The sequence below is a fragment of the Aptenodytes patagonicus genome, chromosome Z, assembly GCF_965638725.1.
Source record: "Aptenodytes patagonicus chromosome Z, bAptPat1.pri.cur, whole genome shotgun sequence".
NCBI lineage: Eukaryota > Metazoa > Chordata > Aves > Sphenisciformes > Spheniscidae > Aptenodytes > Aptenodytes patagonicus.
In genome coordinates, this window is record NC_134982.1 from 10,999,879 (window position 1) to 11,014,752 (window position 14,874).

General features: G+C 62.1%; 2 protein-coding genes across 5 annotated transcripts; one reads left to right on the forward strand and one right to left on the reverse strand.

The window, feature by feature from the left end:
• Window positions 1-4,503: 4,503 nt before the first annotated feature.
• Window positions 4,504-9,357, reverse strand: SIGMAR1 (sigma non-opioid intracellular receptor 1). 3 transcript variants are annotated; one of them, XM_076362078.1, is made up of 4 exons: window positions 9,210-9,357; window positions 8,126-8,326; window positions 7,501-7,597; window positions 4,504-4,674 (listed from the first exon to the last, which is right to left on the reverse strand). In XM_076362078.1, exons 1-4 carry the CDS (start codon window positions 9,355-9,357, stop codon window positions 4,617-4,619), a joined length of 504 nt encoding a protein of 167 aa, XP_076218193.1. In that variant the 3' UTR covers window positions 4,504-4,616. The 3 variants fall into 3 exon arrangements, with proteins under 3 accessions (XP_076218193.1, XP_076218192.1, XP_076218194.1); XM_076362077.1 differs by lacking the exon at window positions 4,504-4,674 and adding an exon at window positions 6,894-7,186 and having other exon boundaries at window positions 7,505-7,597; XM_076362079.1 differs by lacking the exons at window positions 4,504-4,674; window positions 9,210-9,357 and adding an exon at window positions 6,894-7,186 and having other exon boundaries at window positions 7,505-7,597; window positions 8,173-8,289.
• Window positions 9,358-9,545: 188 nt separating this feature from the next.
• GALT (galactose-1-phosphate uridylyltransferase) lies at window positions 9,546-14,161 on the forward strand. 2 transcript variants are annotated; one of them, XM_076362076.1, is made up of 12 exons: window positions 9,546-9,613; window positions 9,898-10,067; window positions 10,144-10,219; window positions 10,352-10,400; window positions 10,491-10,620; window positions 10,898-10,954; window positions 11,255-11,377; window positions 11,529-11,661; window positions 12,150-12,233; window positions 12,325-12,479; window positions 12,579-12,679; window positions 12,860-14,161. In XM_076362076.1, exons 1-11 carry the CDS (start codon window positions 9,556-9,558, stop codon window positions 12,642-12,644), a joined length of 1,101 nt encoding a protein of 366 aa, XP_076218191.1. In that variant the 5' UTR covers window positions 9,546-9,555; the 3' UTR covers window positions 12,645-12,679; window positions 12,860-14,161. The 2 variants fall into 2 exon arrangements, with proteins under 2 accessions (XP_076218191.1, XP_076218190.1); XM_076362075.1 differs by having other exon boundaries at window positions 12,579-14,161.
• The last annotated feature ends 713 nt before the right edge of the window (window positions 14,162-14,874 follow it).

Here is a 14,874-nt window from a genome sequence, read left to right on the forward strand (position 1 = left end):
GCTGGGGTTTTCCACCATGCCGCCGGCTCCGAGCGCCGCCCGGGGCTCGCCCCGCCGTCCCGGGGGGCACGGCCGGCTGCTCCGCCCGGTCCCGGCCCGTCGCTCACATGGCGCCGCGCCCGCCGATATTTCTTTTATTCCGCAGCAGATGAGGGTGGGTGGGATTTTTCCCTCTTTTCTTTCTTTCTCTCTTTCTTCCCTTTTTTTTTCCTTTTTTTTTTTTTTTTTTTTTTTTTTTTGCAACAAGTGGCAGGCAGGCAGCAACACCCCTCCCCGCTCCCATTTGCTAGCGCACGTCAAGAGAGTCATCCGGGGAGGGCCGGGCTTGCGGCAGCCCCCGGGGATCGCCCCGGGACCGGCCCGTCGAGAGCCGGCCCGGGGCTGCCCTGCGCGGGGCCGCGGGAGGGGACGGGGACGGGGGCGCAGGGGGCTGGGCGGGCCGCAGTGTGTGTGTGTGTGTGTGTGTGTGGGCAGGGCGTGCATGCGTGGGGGTGCTGGGAGAGGGGAGCGCATAGGGGGTGTGCAGGGGGTCCGGGTATGCACACATATATGTGTGGGGAGAGGGGAGTATATAGGAGGGGTGTGCAAGGGGTCTGTGCACCCATGCAAGTGGGTGCTGCACCCATTGGACACATATACGGCGGGTCTGTGTATGTATAGATAACCTGTGTGTGCTGGGAGAAGGTAATGCATTGCGCGAGTGTGTGCGTTTGTGCAGCTGGTCCGTGCTTGCGTGCATATGTGTGCGCACACTGGGTGAGCTGAGCGTGCACTGCATGTGTGCGTGCAGAGTGTCCGAGCACGCGTACATCTGTGCACACGGGAGAGGTGAGCGAATTGCATGTGTGTGTGCAGGGGAGCCTGTGCACACCCACCGGGAGCGTGCCCTGTATGTGTGTGTGCGCACACTGCGTTTAAGGTGTGCATATGCCCTGGGGGAGTGGAGGGCATGCATACATTGCACAGAGCCGTTTGCATGCGCATGCATACGTGCAGCTATGTGCATTGTCAGAGGGGCTGAGCGTGTGCAGTGTGTGCACGCATGTGGTGTGTACGCTGTTGGGGACAACAATAAGTGCTTATATGTGTACGCCGGGAGCTAGGTGCGTGCATTTTGTGTGCTCACCTTTAGGTGTGTGTGATCTGTGTTGGGAGGGTTGGGTGTGTGCTGTGTGCACAGGCAGGCATGTGCACGTGCGTGTGTTTGGGGGAGGTGGGTGTGTGTACCTGCACTGTCAATCCATGGGAGGGTGCAAAGGGGCGTTTCGGGCAAGCTCCATCTGCTGAGCCCTGACCTCCATCCACAAGAGCTGGAGCGTCACCACAGTGCACCCCAAGCTGGGGCCTGAGACCTGCCCACAAGCTGAGACCACCGAGGGGTCCCCTGTGTGACCCTGGTCGAAGGGGTCAGACTGCAACATGGCCTGGAGCCCCCAAACAGGCTCCCAGAGCCCCGGCCCCTGCCTAGCATGGGCAGGATGAGGCCATGCATCTCCTCTGTCACTGGAGGGACTCGGTGCTGCTGGCTTGCCCTCTGTCCCTGTTTGCAGCAGAGTAAACTGAGGCACCAAAGTACCATCAAGAACATCTCTGGATACCAGACAAGGGCGTCAGCCGGGGTGAATATACAGCACCCTGACCTGCTGCTGCACCCACAGCACCTCACTGCCCCAGGTGGCAAAGCATCCCCACTGCCCCTGCCGGCAGCATCCCCACGCTGTCCCTGCACTCCCACTCCACCTGCCTGCCTGTCAGTTTTTTCCTGACCCCTCTTTTCTACAGAGGCAGCTTTGGCAGCAGGCAAAGGAGGCACCTGCTCTTCCCTGGGCTTTTTTGCCTGGGGCAGCTTCAGGGCTTGCACAGGTCCCTGGGGGACGAGCAGCAGCAGCATCCCGCAAACACTGGCACACAAGGGACAGTGGCTTTGGCCCCATCCCACAGACAGGGCAGCTTGTCATCAAGACCTCATGCTGCTGCACTTGGTGGCATGGGGTGACAAGACCTCTGGGTGCCAAGGGGTGCTGGCTCTGTCCCCTCTGGGGCCACCTGCGTGCCACAAGGACCAGGGGCAGCTGCTTTTAACAGCCTGACACGAGCTGAGTCTTGCCCTTTCCTCGGAGCGTCTTGCAGAAACAGCCACTGGCCACAGCTGCAGCAGGAGCTGGCTTCGCTCTCGGGCTCCGCAGCCCAGGCTGAGCCTCTGCCCCCTTTGTCACGTCCCTTTGTGGGGAAAACCTGCCGCTTCTGGGCTCTCCGGCTTCCCCACAAGCATCTGTGGAGAAACTGCCCCTCGTCCTTCCACAGCGCTGGTGACCCCTGGGGCTCCTCGAGCTCCTGGCAGCCCAGCAGCACTCAGCACTGCACAGCATCCTCACCAGAAAGGCTCTCCTGGAAAAATGAGCCCCTTTCCCCAGGAGAGCAGGGCAGCTCCCAACCCCGCAGGGCCCCCGGGCGCTGTTTATCTTTGCACAGGAGATAAAGCAGCTGTTGGCCATCCCATTTCAGGGCTGGACAGCTGTAGCTCACCCTGGCCCATCCCATCCCACTGCGGCACGGGTAGGGACCTCCCAGTGCTTGCCAGCCCCCCTGAGCATCAGTTTGTCGGCAGCTGGCTGATGATCCTGCTGAGTTGCCCCTGGGAAGATATGACCTGGCCCTATTTCAGAGGGACCCACAGGGCCAGCCACCCCCCAGGACTTGTTCCACAGGTCCCCATCACACAGGGCTCTCGCCTCCCCTCCCAGTGCCACTGCGTTGCACCCCAGGGTGCTGGCATGCTCTGCACTGGGCTGTGCCCCATCCCCTGCACACCGGGGCGAGGAGGGAGCTAGGGCTGAAGGCTGGGCTGGGTGGGATGAATCAGATGTGGTGATGGTGATGGGACTTCTCCATGGCCCAGCAGGACCCCAGGTGTTTGGGGAAGCTCCCCTCCTCCAGGGCAGAGGGGTTGGGGTGCTCAGGTCAACATGGCACCCAGGGGTGGGGGACGTGGCCAGGCTGGCTAGTGGCAGCACCGAGGTATGCATGGGGTGCAGTATGCCCCATTGCCCTGGGCACGGCCACCAAGGGACCTGGCCCGGCTGAGCCAGCACGGCTCAGTTCCTCCCCAAAACCTCCATGGTGACAGCAGTAGCCCTGGGGGTCTGCACATGTGTCACGAAGTGTGTCCGTGCTCAGGCTCTCTCCAGGGCAGCAAGCAGGGCTGTGTCCCCTCCACCCTCCTGCTTGGCCTCTTTGTACCTCTGGGGTCTGGTAACGCTCCTAGCTGGAGAGAAAGAGAAATCCCCCAGACAAACGGCTATTGACAGCTGGAGTGGAGGCGGCACAGATAGATACTGGAGGTATAGACGGGCACAGCAGACAGTGGAGCAGATTGAGAGATACTCAGAGCAGAGAGATACTGCAGGAGGAATCAGGAGATAGATCGTGCGGGCTGATCAATAACCACTGCATGCAGAGGGACAGCAAGATAGAGCGAGCTGCAGGGGGAAGGTGTTTGGTGGGCAGCGATGTGCATTTGTCCTGGCGATGGCTCTGGGGAGCTGCCATTCACAGTTGCTTCAGCTGGGGCTGGGACAGAGCCAGACCCACGGTGCAGATGCCCGTGGCTGAGTCTCCTTGCCCATGTCCGGCCACCCCACAGGGGTCTGGTGTCCTTTGAGGTGCCCTGGGGTCCCACCTGGCCTCTGGGTACCAAAGGGTGTGTATCTCCCGTATGTCCTGGTCACATCCTCCAGCCCCGCAGGGATGTCCCTGCCACCTGTGGGCATCTCGGAGGATGCTGGGCACCTGTGTGCGGGCAGCCGACCTTGAGTGCAGGCCCTGGCCTTGGCACAAGGTCTGTTCTGGAGCTGGGTGACTACGGATGAGTTCCCACCCCATGCCTCATTTTCTTCACGTGAACCAAATGTGACAAGCTGCAGGGAGCTGGGTCTGTCCAGCATGGACATGGGCATGGATGAGGAGTGGGGAGGAAGGAGAATAGGCAGCAAGAGCCTGCGGGACATGCCATGTCCAGGACCCATCCCTCATCTGCTCGTCACTGGTGACACTTACCTGCTCCCTGCTCCCTAACAGGCTGCAAACACCTGTCCCAAAGGGAAGGGCTGTTTTTTGGGACCCTTGCATGCCTGGCACTGTCCCTGCTCAGCACTGGGATGGGGACAACCTTTCCCACCACAGTAAAGCAGCCAGGGCTCCTGGGTTCCAGCCCAGCTCCATCCCAGTAGCACTTGCCCAAGCCACCCTGTGCTGCCCGGTTTCTTTGCCAGGCACATCCCAGTGTGGCTGGGGACAGTGAGGAAGGTACCCCTGGAGCAGCCCTTAACCTGGACAGGGCTGCCGGCCCCGTGGCCAGGCTGGGGGGGATCCCCCACCCACGATGGGGTTATTGACACGGGTGCTACGGAAAACACTGCTGAGATTGTTCACACTAATGTTATTTAGCAGCAATATTTCCGTAATAAAAGAAATCAATGGGCAAGAGAAAAGACCTGTCCAGAGCTTTGATTTTCTCATTTTAATGGCATACTTATTTACTCCCACCAGCGTGCCCATTGGATTTTCATTACACGGCCTTCGCTGTAAGTGGAGCGGTATTGATACGAGCTGCTGAGTTAGCGCCTTCCTGCACGGGCCAGCACAGGACTGTTCGTGTTCTTCAACAGGCCCTCGCTAAGCCCCAGGGAATGGGCACAGCATGGGGTCAGGGTGGCCTCGCAGCCCATGGGAACACACACGCACACATTCACAGCCTGCCCACATGCGTATCTGCACACACACACAATCTGCCCATGGGCACACAGGTGTGCGCACACGTATAGCTGGTTGTCCTGCTGGTCTTTACACACACATGTTCACTTGGACTGTGCACACACACGCGTGCACACACTCGTCTCACCTGCACAGGCACACACACATGCACATGACTCTTCTGCCTACACAGATGTGCATACACAAATGTCCTACACATACATGCCTGAGCACTCATACGTGTGCTATTGCTCCGACTATATGGACAGATGCCCAATTGTTCTACCTGTATACACATGCACGCACATATGTGCAACCCCCACCTGTTCTGCCTACACCCACCTGCAAACTGTTCTACCTATATGCATGCACACACCTACGCATGCCTAACTGCCCTGCCAAGCCACACACACACAAAACCATCCTGCTTGCACCTATACACACATGCATGCAACCTTTCTGCCAGCATGTGAACTCACGCACATGCACACACACAGCCTACACACCCTGTGTTTCCCTCCTGTGCCCTTCTCACACTGGAGCGTGTATGTGTGTGTGTCTGTGTAAACTTCTCAGGACTATCAGTCCACTGCACCTGGGTCTGTCTATCTGCAGGGCCACATGCCCAGCATCAGCACTGTCCCCAAAAGGATGGAGTCCTTCAGACTCTTGGGTCCCCCGTGGAAGCAGGGCCCTGACACCAGCCCAGGCTTTTGATCCCCAGCGACTGCAGTGGAGGGAGGAGTAACAGCACCATCTCCCGCCAGTCCCCGGGAGCTGAGAAGGGCCTGATCCTGCCCAGCACTGCACACCCCGGCTCCCAGGACCCCGGGTGGGATGATGCTGGCTGCCCAGGGACACCCAAATGTCCCCAGCTGCCAGCAGGATCCCCGGTGAGCCCGGAGCTGGACGGATCCAGCACCATTCCCTGTGGCAGGGGCTCAGCACACTCCAGAGACTCTCCCGGGGACCTGAGCCGGTGGGATGAACAGTTTTATTACTGATATCTCTTTTCAAGTGGCAAGTTAAGAAGGAGCCCGTGTGTGGGGCTGCCAGTCAGCAGGATGGGGACAGTTCAGGGAACAGGAGGAGCGACATGCTACAGGCCCGGTGACCAGGGACACACACGTTAGTTTGGCAGCAGCACGGAGGTGAAAGCCCTCCACCAAGCAGCAAGCCCACACGGGTCCAGCCGCAGGGCTGCAAGCAGGGTCTGTAGCTGGGCTCAGACAGGGGACCGCAGCGCTCCCTCGGTGCCTGGGGCCCTGCGCTGGGAACTGAGCAGGGTGGCTGTCCCCAGGGGGTCTCACAGCCAGGGGAAGCGTTTCGAGGGGTGAGATCCCATCCTGAGCTAGTACAGAGGTCCGGGCACCTGCAGACACTAGGTATGTGCATAGGCCAGAGGCCACGCAGAATGGGCTCTTGGTTAAGGCGACAGATGGTGGCTCTCCCCCTTGGGGGGGACTGCAGGGAGGGGGACCGTGGGGAAAGGGACCCTCTTCCAGCCCCAGCCGTCCCCTGGGGCAGATGACACACAGGGGACCAAGAGGGACCTCCAGCCCAGAGGCTGAGTATCCCCTCACTGCTGGCAGGTCCCAGCACAGATCCTGCCCTGTGCCAGGGTGACACTGTGTGCTGCCAACCCACATCAGTGGGGACGGAGCCATGGGAGGTGCTGCCAGCTGGACACAGTGCCCTGCGCTGCCTGCAGCCCTGGCAGCCTGCCAGGGAGATGGGGAACCCCTCAGCCGACCTTTACGGTGGGTGCTCTGGCCAGGCTCACCCCATGCACCCTGCCCCGAAGGCGGCATCCTTCTCCTGATGTCTCAGGAGCTGGAGAAATTTTGTGGAGCCTGGGGATAGCCAGCTCCAGCCCCTCTCCTGTGGCATGCTGAGGGCACACAGGGGTGTTCTTACCCCGCAAGGCCACTCCAGCCCCAAAGGATGGAAAAGCAAGACATGGCTCCGATCGAAAGGGGGGAGAGGCAGGTAGTCAAGGGAACTGGCCATCTGTATTGCTGTGACCGCCACGGTCCCTTTGTCCTGGCACCCAGCTGGCCCATGGGGAAGGACAGAGCAATTTGGGGGAGGCACAGGGGGTCTCCTGCTGCCTCTGCTAGAGCCGGGGCTCGGGGAGGAGGAAAAGGGAGGAAGGCTGGGAGGAGAGGAGCCAGCCGTGCCTGGCAGGGCATCCCGGCGAGCCGGGCTCAGCAGCCCAAGGTGCTGAAGAAGGCATTGGCTTCCAGGAGCAGGCCCTTGGCGTAGACGCGCAGGGTGTAGAAGAGTGTGACAAAGTCCTGAGTGCTGAAGAGGGTGTCAGCCAGGGCAAAGGCGAGCGTGGAAGGGATGAAGCCCCGGCCGTACTCCACCATCCAGGTGCCTGCGCTCCACTGTACTGATGTGGCTTCTCCCGCCTGGTGCACGATGGTGTCCCCTGCCAACACACACAACCAGCACTGCTCCCAGTGGCTGCCCCACATTGTTCCCAAAGAGATGTGTGGGACTGGGGCTTGCAGGGCTGAGCACTCTGGTCTGTGCACCACAAACCCCCCCAGTCTTGCTCACTTTTCTCTTACTGGCACCCACTGAGATGCTGGGATATGCCCAGGGGACACAAACTGCCCCATTGTGAGCTCTTGGCTTCTGCCAGCTGGAAGGAAGAGGCTCTGCGACAGTGGAGGACCAGCCTGCAGAGCAGCCATGCCCCGGGACATGGACACAGCCTGCAGGGCACCATGGCTGCTGCGCTTACCTGGATAATAGATCTCACTTCTGGTGGTCCCCTCCTTCCACTGCCGGAAGGTCCCCGAGATGACGGTGTCGGAGATATCTGCCCAGTACCGACCTGCAGGAGGACATGCAGCACTGGCTCAGTGCATCCCTGCTGGGGATGGCTGGGGAGCCCAGGTTTGAGCCACGGAGCAGCCCCCCGGTGGGGAAGGATGCCAGCCCCAGGGCCTCAACACACTGAGGAGCGCAGTTGGGTCTGGTACCCAGGCTGCCTGTGTGACTGGCCATATCCCAGCAGCCTGGGCTACTCGGTGTCCTTAAGCCCCAACGTTTCCAGCGTGTTTGGCATTCGCTCCCTGCTGAAGCACTGGGAGATGCGATGCCTGCCACCGCCTGCCAGCTGGATGCGGAGAGTCCTAGCCACACGACATGGCATGCACAAGGACCTGCAGGTACTGCAGGACATCACGGGGGCTGGTCCCCATGCGGAGGGTGTTTTCCAGCATTGTGCACCCCGTAAAAGAAGCAGAGCAGTGGGCTCTTGCCCCAGGCACACCACGGCCAGGGCAGCCAGACCCAAACAAGTGGAGTGGAGACAGCTCAGAGAAACCCCCCGCCTGCCAGCCCTGTTCACCCTGCTTACCTGAGTGGCCCCCAGTGTCAACAGCTGTCCCAAAAAGCAGTACGTACTCGGTGAGCGAGGCGTGCAGGAGGCACATAGAGCCCATCCACCCGCCTGCATTCACAAACACCCACTGCAGGTCCTCATCTGCCAGGATGTGGCCTGGGTGCTTCTTCCGTAGCTCCACAATGATCTTGGAGAAAGCCAGCTCGTGGTCCAGCCCTACAGCACCCGGAGTTGCTGTGAGTCCCTGGCATTGATCAAGCCCTGCTGGCCTCTCCTGAATCCCTTCTACAGGCACAGGGTCCCAGCACATCCTTAGAGAGGTCTGCCTAGGGAAGATGTCTCCTCTCTCCAGCCTTCAGCCCCCGTGACCGCTGACCCAGCCCCACTGCCTCCCCAGATGGTGATGGAGTATGCGCAGCACTGAGTGCTCCAGCCCTACAGCCCACCCCAGGTGCTGGGCTATACGGGGGACCCAAGCAAGGTGACAGTGACCCTGCTCTGGTGACATGCAGCCCCTCCACTGCAACTGCACACCCTGTGCCCTATGGGGCCAGCCCTCCCCTCCAGCCCTAGTTGGGGGGTCGGTTCTGCCCCTGACCCACCTGAGGCTTGGTCCCCCGACCTGTCTCAGCCCCAGCACCGAGAGAGCCGGCTTAATGCCGGGTTCAGCCCCAACCGGGCTGGGTGACGCTGCTGCCCCAGTCCCCATCCCTCCTTTGCTCCAATCCCATTCCCCCACTCCACTTCCCCCATGCTCCCCGTCCCTGTTTCCCGGTATTGATCCGTTCCCCATACCCCCATGCTCCCCGTCCCTGTTCCCCGGTATTGATCCGTTCCCGATACCGGTCCTGCTGCCCCAGTCCCAGCCCCCCGGCCCCTCCCTGACCCCAGTCCCGTTCCCCCCGTGATCCCGGCCCCCCTGTACCGGAACCTCCTCGATCCCGCGCCCCCGCTACAGGTCCCTTCCCCAGCCCAGGCCGCTGCGCCCCCCGCTCCCGCCTCCCGTTCCGCTTCCCGCTCCCCGTCCCCACCCCATCTCCGTCCCGCTCCCCTCCACTCCCCATGGTCGGTGGGCCCCGTCCCCACGGGCGGCGCGTACCCGCGTGGTGCCGGGCGAGCTGGGCGATCTCGGCGGGGGTGAACTCGTACCGCTTGGAGGCCAGCCAGCCCCGCAGCCCCTGCAGCACCAGCGCCAGCGCGCCCAGCGCCAGCCCGGCTCGCAGCGCCCGTCGCCCCGCCGCCCCCATGCCGCCCGCCACCGCCGCTCCGCCTCGCCGCCACCGGGACGGGGATCGGGACCGCCCCCCCCGCGGCCACGCCATGCCCGGCCGCGGGCGGCCCTGCGCCGGCGCGGCGGGGCGGAGCGGCGGCGGAGGCGGCTGGAAGGGGCCGGTCCCGCGGGGCGGTGCCGCTGCAGCCGCCGGGGCTTCCGGGGGCGCCGCGGCATGGAGCCATCGCCGGCGGGGGAGGAAGAGGAGGGAGGCGGCCGCTTCCGCGCCAGCGGTACGGCCGGGGCTGCCTCTCTCTGGACCCCCGGCAGAGCCCAGCCGAGCCACGGGAAGCGGGGGCTGCGGGGACCCTCCCTGCCCGGGGGGGGAGTGGCAGCGGGGAACCCCCCCGGACTGCGACAGAGAGGAAGGGGCGAAGCTGACGGGGGCATAAAGTGGGGTGCAGACCCTCTTGCAGGGTTACCCGCGGAGGGAGCATGGGGGGGGGGTGCCTGGCCCGCGGGGGGTCTGCACCCCGCGTCCCTCCCTCGCTGATGCCCCGATCCTCTCTCCCCGCAGAGCACCAGCACGCTCGTTACAACCCGCTGCGGGACGACTGGGTGCTGGTGTCGGCCCACCGGGTGAAGCGCCCCTGGCAGGGGCAGCTGGAGAAGCCGCCCCCCGAGGATGTGCCCCGCTGGGACCCCAACAACCCCCTCTGCCCCGGGGCCGCCCGGGCCAACGGCGAGGTACCACCAAGGACCCAGGCGTCCGGGCTCCCCCCACCGCCCCATCCCCCCCTGATCCCGTCTCTCGCCCTGGCAGGTGAACCCCCAGTACGAGGGCACCTTCGTCTTCCCAAATGACTTCCCTGCACTGCAGCCCGATGCTCCTGAGCCTGGTAACTTCTGGGGGGGAGAGCAGGCTGCCGGGGACCCCCAGGCTCGGGTCCTAGGGGGGCTGCAGGGTGGCCTGGAGAGGCATGGGTGCTGCCCCAGCACCTTCTCCTTCCCCACTCTCTGTCCTTCCCCAGGTGACAGTGATCACCCCTTGTTTCGAGCAGCAGCAGCTCGGGGTGTGTGGTGAGTACCCCCCATGGCTCTGGGGGTCCAGGCTGTGATGTCAGCCAGGACCTGTGAGATGAAGCCAGATTCATTGTGTCTCCTCTGCAGCAAGGTGATGTGCTTCCACCCCTGGTCGGACCTGACGCTGCCCCTCATGTCCCTGGCAGAGATCCGGGCTGTCATCGACACGTGGGCAGAGCTGGCGGCTGAGCTGGGTGCCTCCTACCCCTGGGTGCAGGTCTGAGGCTGGTGGGGGCTGCCCTTCTCTCCCTGCCCTGGGGGTCTCGGGTGGAGGCGGGGTGCCAAGACTGGGTGCTCTGGTAGCACCTGGGGTTGGGACCATATCAGTTGTGTGTGGGTCCCCTGTCCCCACTCATGGCCCCCTGAGCCTTTCCAGGCAGGTGTGAGGCTCTCGTCTCCTGCGGGATGCTTTCCTGGTGTGTCAGGGACACTGTGGCAACCCACAGCAGGGACCCTGGGGCTGGGACCTGCTGGGTGCACCTCTTCCTTTGCAGATCTTCGAGAACAAGGGAGCGATGATGGGCTGCTCCAACCCGCATCCGCACTGCCAGGTGAGGCTGTCCCACCCGTGACCTGGCTTAACCGCAAGTCCCTGTGGGCGACCCTACAACAAACCCAGGCAGAAGATGTGAACAGGAATCCCCCTGCCCTGGTCCCAAAGTTTTCTGCAGCAAGGATACCCCTATGCCTGTCCTGTGACCTCCCCTCCTGGGGACTGTCTCTTGTGGCTGCCACATGTCAGACTCTCCACCTGGTGGCAGCACGGACCTGCAGATAGGCAGCGTGGCTGGGGCACTCCTGCAAATGCGGGGTACATGTAACCCAGCCCCCTGCCCCAATGTCTCTCTCAGGTTTGGGCCAGCAGCTTCCTCCCCAACGAGGCACACCTGGAGGACCGGACCCAGCGGCAGCACCTGAGCCAGCATGGTGTGCCCATGCTGCTGGAGTATGCCGAGCAGGAGGCTCGCCGGAAGGTGAGGACGTGGCTGTTGTCCATATCCCCTTCCTGGGAGCTGGATATACGCTGGGGACTACCCCCCAGTGCCCAAGAGCAGGGGCCCTGGGAGCGCCCATCCCCAGGGTGTCGGGGCTGCGCCTGTCCCCATCTAGTGCCGTATCCCGCAGGAGCGGTTGGTGGTGGAGAACACAGACTGGCTGGTTGTGGTGCCATACTGGGCCACTTGGCCCTACCAGACCCTGCTGCTACCCCGCCGTCACGTCTGCCGCCTCCAGGACCTCCACAAGGGCGAGAGGGACAGTGAGTGGCTCTGCACCTTGTTAGCCCTTGTACCATGTCCTTTGGGCTCGGCCTTTGTTAGGAGGCAGCTCTGTGGCAGCCTCACTGGTGCTGGAGGGTCTGTGTCCCCCTGGGGTGTGGGGCTGCCAGGCTTGGTTTGAGTGGGGACAGGCACCCCTGTTATGCTGGGGCAGGAGCCAGGCATCAAGGCACAGGCTGTACTTGTAGGGGGGACTATCATCCTTTTTGGGGTGATGAAGCACATGGTCCCCCATACTTTTGGGATGCTGGCTGATTAGGAATGGGGGCTCCTTGTGCTGCGTTGTTCGGGCTGTCTTTATGGGTTAGGAGGAGGGGAACTGGCCAGCGTGTCCCTTCTGCCCATCACTGATGACCACCCAGGAGGGATGCTGAGGGTGACCCCCCCCCCCCCCCAAGCCAGGTGTGCTGCCTGCCTTCAGCAGGAGGCTGGCCAGTTTCAGGTGCAACTCCCTGGCACTCCCCTGCAGGCCTGGCCTCCATCATGCAGAGGCTGCTCATCAAGTACGACAACCTCTTCGAAGTCTCCTTCCCATACTCCATGGGCTGGCATGGTGAGTAGCGTGGCTGGGGGACCCCTGTGACCCTCTCATCCATGTCCCCGTCCCCTCCCCGGGGCTCATGCAGCGGCTGCACCCCTGGCAGGAGCCCCCACGGGCCCCTACCTGGAGGAGGACTGCGGGCACTGGCAGCTCCATGCCCACTACTATCCCCCGCTGCTCCGCTCCGCCACTGTCCGCAAGTTCATGGTTGGCTATGAGATGCTGGCGCAGGCGCAGCGGGACCTCACACCTGAGCAGGTGAGCATAGCTCGGGGGGGATTGTGGGGAGCCAGGGGTCCCGTGCTGGGCCCGTCCCTGGGACCAGCCGCTGGCTGCCCCTTCTGCTGTGCCCCGCAGGCGGCTGAGCGCCTGAGGAGCCTCCCTGAGGTGCACTACAAGCGGAGGGCCAAAGAGACATCGTGATGGGGAGCAGTGGAGCCGGCCATTGGTTCTGCTGGGTGAGGCCAGGAAGAGGAGTCAGCTGGGGGTGGCGAGAGCTGAGGCCTGGGAACTCGTGTCACTTGTGAGCCCTCTGGTCTCCCAGCTTCTCCTGAGACTTGTTGCAGCTGGGCCTGGCTTGGGGACTGGTTTTGCCTGTTCGGGTACCCCAGTCCTAATCCTGTGGCATCCTCATGCAGGTGTTGTGGTTCCCCTGGTCTCCTTCCCCATCCCAGGCTGCATCTTCTCGCCTCTGCAGCGTGCTTGTACCAGCACGAAAGGGCTCGCCCTTTTCCCAGTCCAGTCTTATTGGTGGGACTGGGAGTGCTTCCTGCCCTGTGGCAGGGCATAGCTCCGCTGGCCAATAAAACCTGGAAGCAAAGTGCCTGTGCCCTGGTGGCTCTTGTCCCTGGGTGGGAGGTTTGAGGTCTCTGGTGGGGACCCCCAGCTGGTGGTGGGGGATAACCCTGGGGGCTGCAGGGGGTGTGATGGCAGCCCTGTGCTGCTTGTTGCTGTCCCTGTCTCTGCGTTGCTTCCTCTTCCTCCCTGGGGGGAGCTCTGAGCCTGTCTCTGAGCACCGCAGGCTCGGAGAGCAGTGGGAAGCAGGGAGGAATTGATGCTGCCCAAGGCTTAGCCAGCTCCTGGGGGAGGGCTGAGGCCTGGCAAACTTGCTGCATGGAGGCTGCTGGCCGGGGATTCCTGGCCGTGGCTCACACAGCTGCTCCCCTTCCTCCTCTCTGCCTAGGGCTGCCGTGTGGGTACTGGGGCTGCTGTGCGGGACTGCTGGGATGCAGCAAGGGGCTGGTTCATTGCTAGCCCGGGGGCTGCCAGGGGGTCCAGCTCTGCTCATGGTGCTGCTACCCCCTTTCCCCTTCCCTGTGCCCACCCATGGCGGGCAGCAGCATCCCGGTCCCTGGGCTGAGCTGAGGGACGCTGCAACCAGCTCTGTGCTTTCCCCCCCTGCAGTCCCTTCTCCCAGGGAAGGCCCAGGACTGTGCAGGGGTAGGTGCTGGACAGTGATGCCCCACAGCTGATGTGGGGGGATGCCCAGCACCATCTGCCATCACATTTTTGCACAAACAGATTTTATTTGTCACTAAAGAGCCATTCTCGTAACTCCTTAATGAGGCCCCTATCTTTGTCAAGTCTGTGAGTGGGCTCCTGGGGGCTAGAAATATCTTGTGAGGAGAGAAATGCTCCCCTCCTACCTACAAGACGACAATTTGTGGGGAGGGCTGTGCCCCCCCTGCCCCATCTGTGCATCGCTCCCCCATCCCTACCCATGGGGCTGGGGCAGGGAGAAGGGCCGGGCCAGCATGAAGCTCAGAGCCAGGCTGGATGCAGCCCTCCTGCATGCTGGCCCCATCCTCCTCCCCGATCACCCCATCCCAGAGCCCAGAAGCCATTCCACCACCTGGCCTCAGGGCTTCCCAGGTGCCCAAGGGTTTTGGGGAGGAGGTGGTGGTTTTGGGGTGACCCTTGAACGTGGAGCCATTGTACATTGTACACAGCATTCCTCCGCAGGGCGTGGGGGGTGCCCAGCTCAGCGTCTGGCCTCTTGCAAACTGATTTCTTCCCTCCTGGGACAAGCAGTGTCTGTCTGTCTGGGCTCTGCGACCATCCCCATCACAGCCCCCATCCGTTCTTATCGCAACAAGTGCCTTCGTGCCAACCTCCAAACTTCCCCGCTCTTCCCCAGGGCCCTGGAAAAGTGGCAACGAATTGGCTTAAATGTGGGAATCCAGATTGGGGTAATTAGCCGCTGAACTGGTTGTAACGAAGCTGCACGCGCAGTTAGCTCTGATTTAGTAGTCCACCGGCTCCCAGCCTGGGCTGCAGTGCCTCGGCCTGGGGCCGTAAATGAAAATCGCAGTATGTCAAGCAGTATTAAACTTTACAGTCGCCGTCTTTAAAAATGAGACTCTCTCTCTAATAAATCAAAGCAAGTGGGATTGTAAATATCGAGGCAGGATCCATATTGCTTAATTAAACAGCACCTAATGAACAGCCTGTTTGTTGTGTTGTGATTTAGGATGGAGGCTGGGGAGGTGGCGTGTGCCGGGGAGCGCTGGTACCCATGCTGGGATGCCCTCCCTGGCAGGTAGCAGCTGCTGGAGTTTAGCTGCTGCTAAAATAGCTCTGAGACAGCCTGAGAATTAATTTTTAATTTTTTTAAAATAAAAATTAAATTTTTCCTCGCCAAAAAACATCTGAA

Excerpts from the sequence above, each read along its gene's own strand:
- SIGMAR1 (XM_076362077.1), bottom strand. The coding sequence starts at position 9,357 with ATGGGGGCGGCGGGGCGACGGGCGCTGCGAGCCGGGCTGGCGCTGGGC. Across the intron at positions 8,327-9,209 it reads GCTCGCCCGGCACCACGCGG|GGCTGGACCACGAGCTGGCT; the intron begins GTACGCGCCGCC and ends CGGGTGCTGTAG. Across the intron at positions 7,187-7,504 it reads AAGTGAGATCTATTATCCAG|GGGACACCATCGTGCACCAG; the intron begins GTAAGCGCAGCA and ends GTGTGTTGGCAG.
- GALT (XM_076362075.1), top strand. The coding sequence starts at position 9,556 with ATGGAGCCATCGCCGGCGGGGGAGGAAGAGGAGGGAGGCGGCCGCTTC. Across the intron at positions 10,955-11,254 it reads ACCCGCATCCGCACTGCCAG|GTTTGGGCCAGCAGCTTCCT; the intron begins GTGAGGCTGTCC and ends TGTCTCTCTCAG. Across the intron at positions 11,662-12,149 it reads CCACAAGGGCGAGAGGGACA|GCCTGGCCTCCATCATGCAG; the intron begins GTGAGTGGCTCT and ends ACTCCCCTGCAG.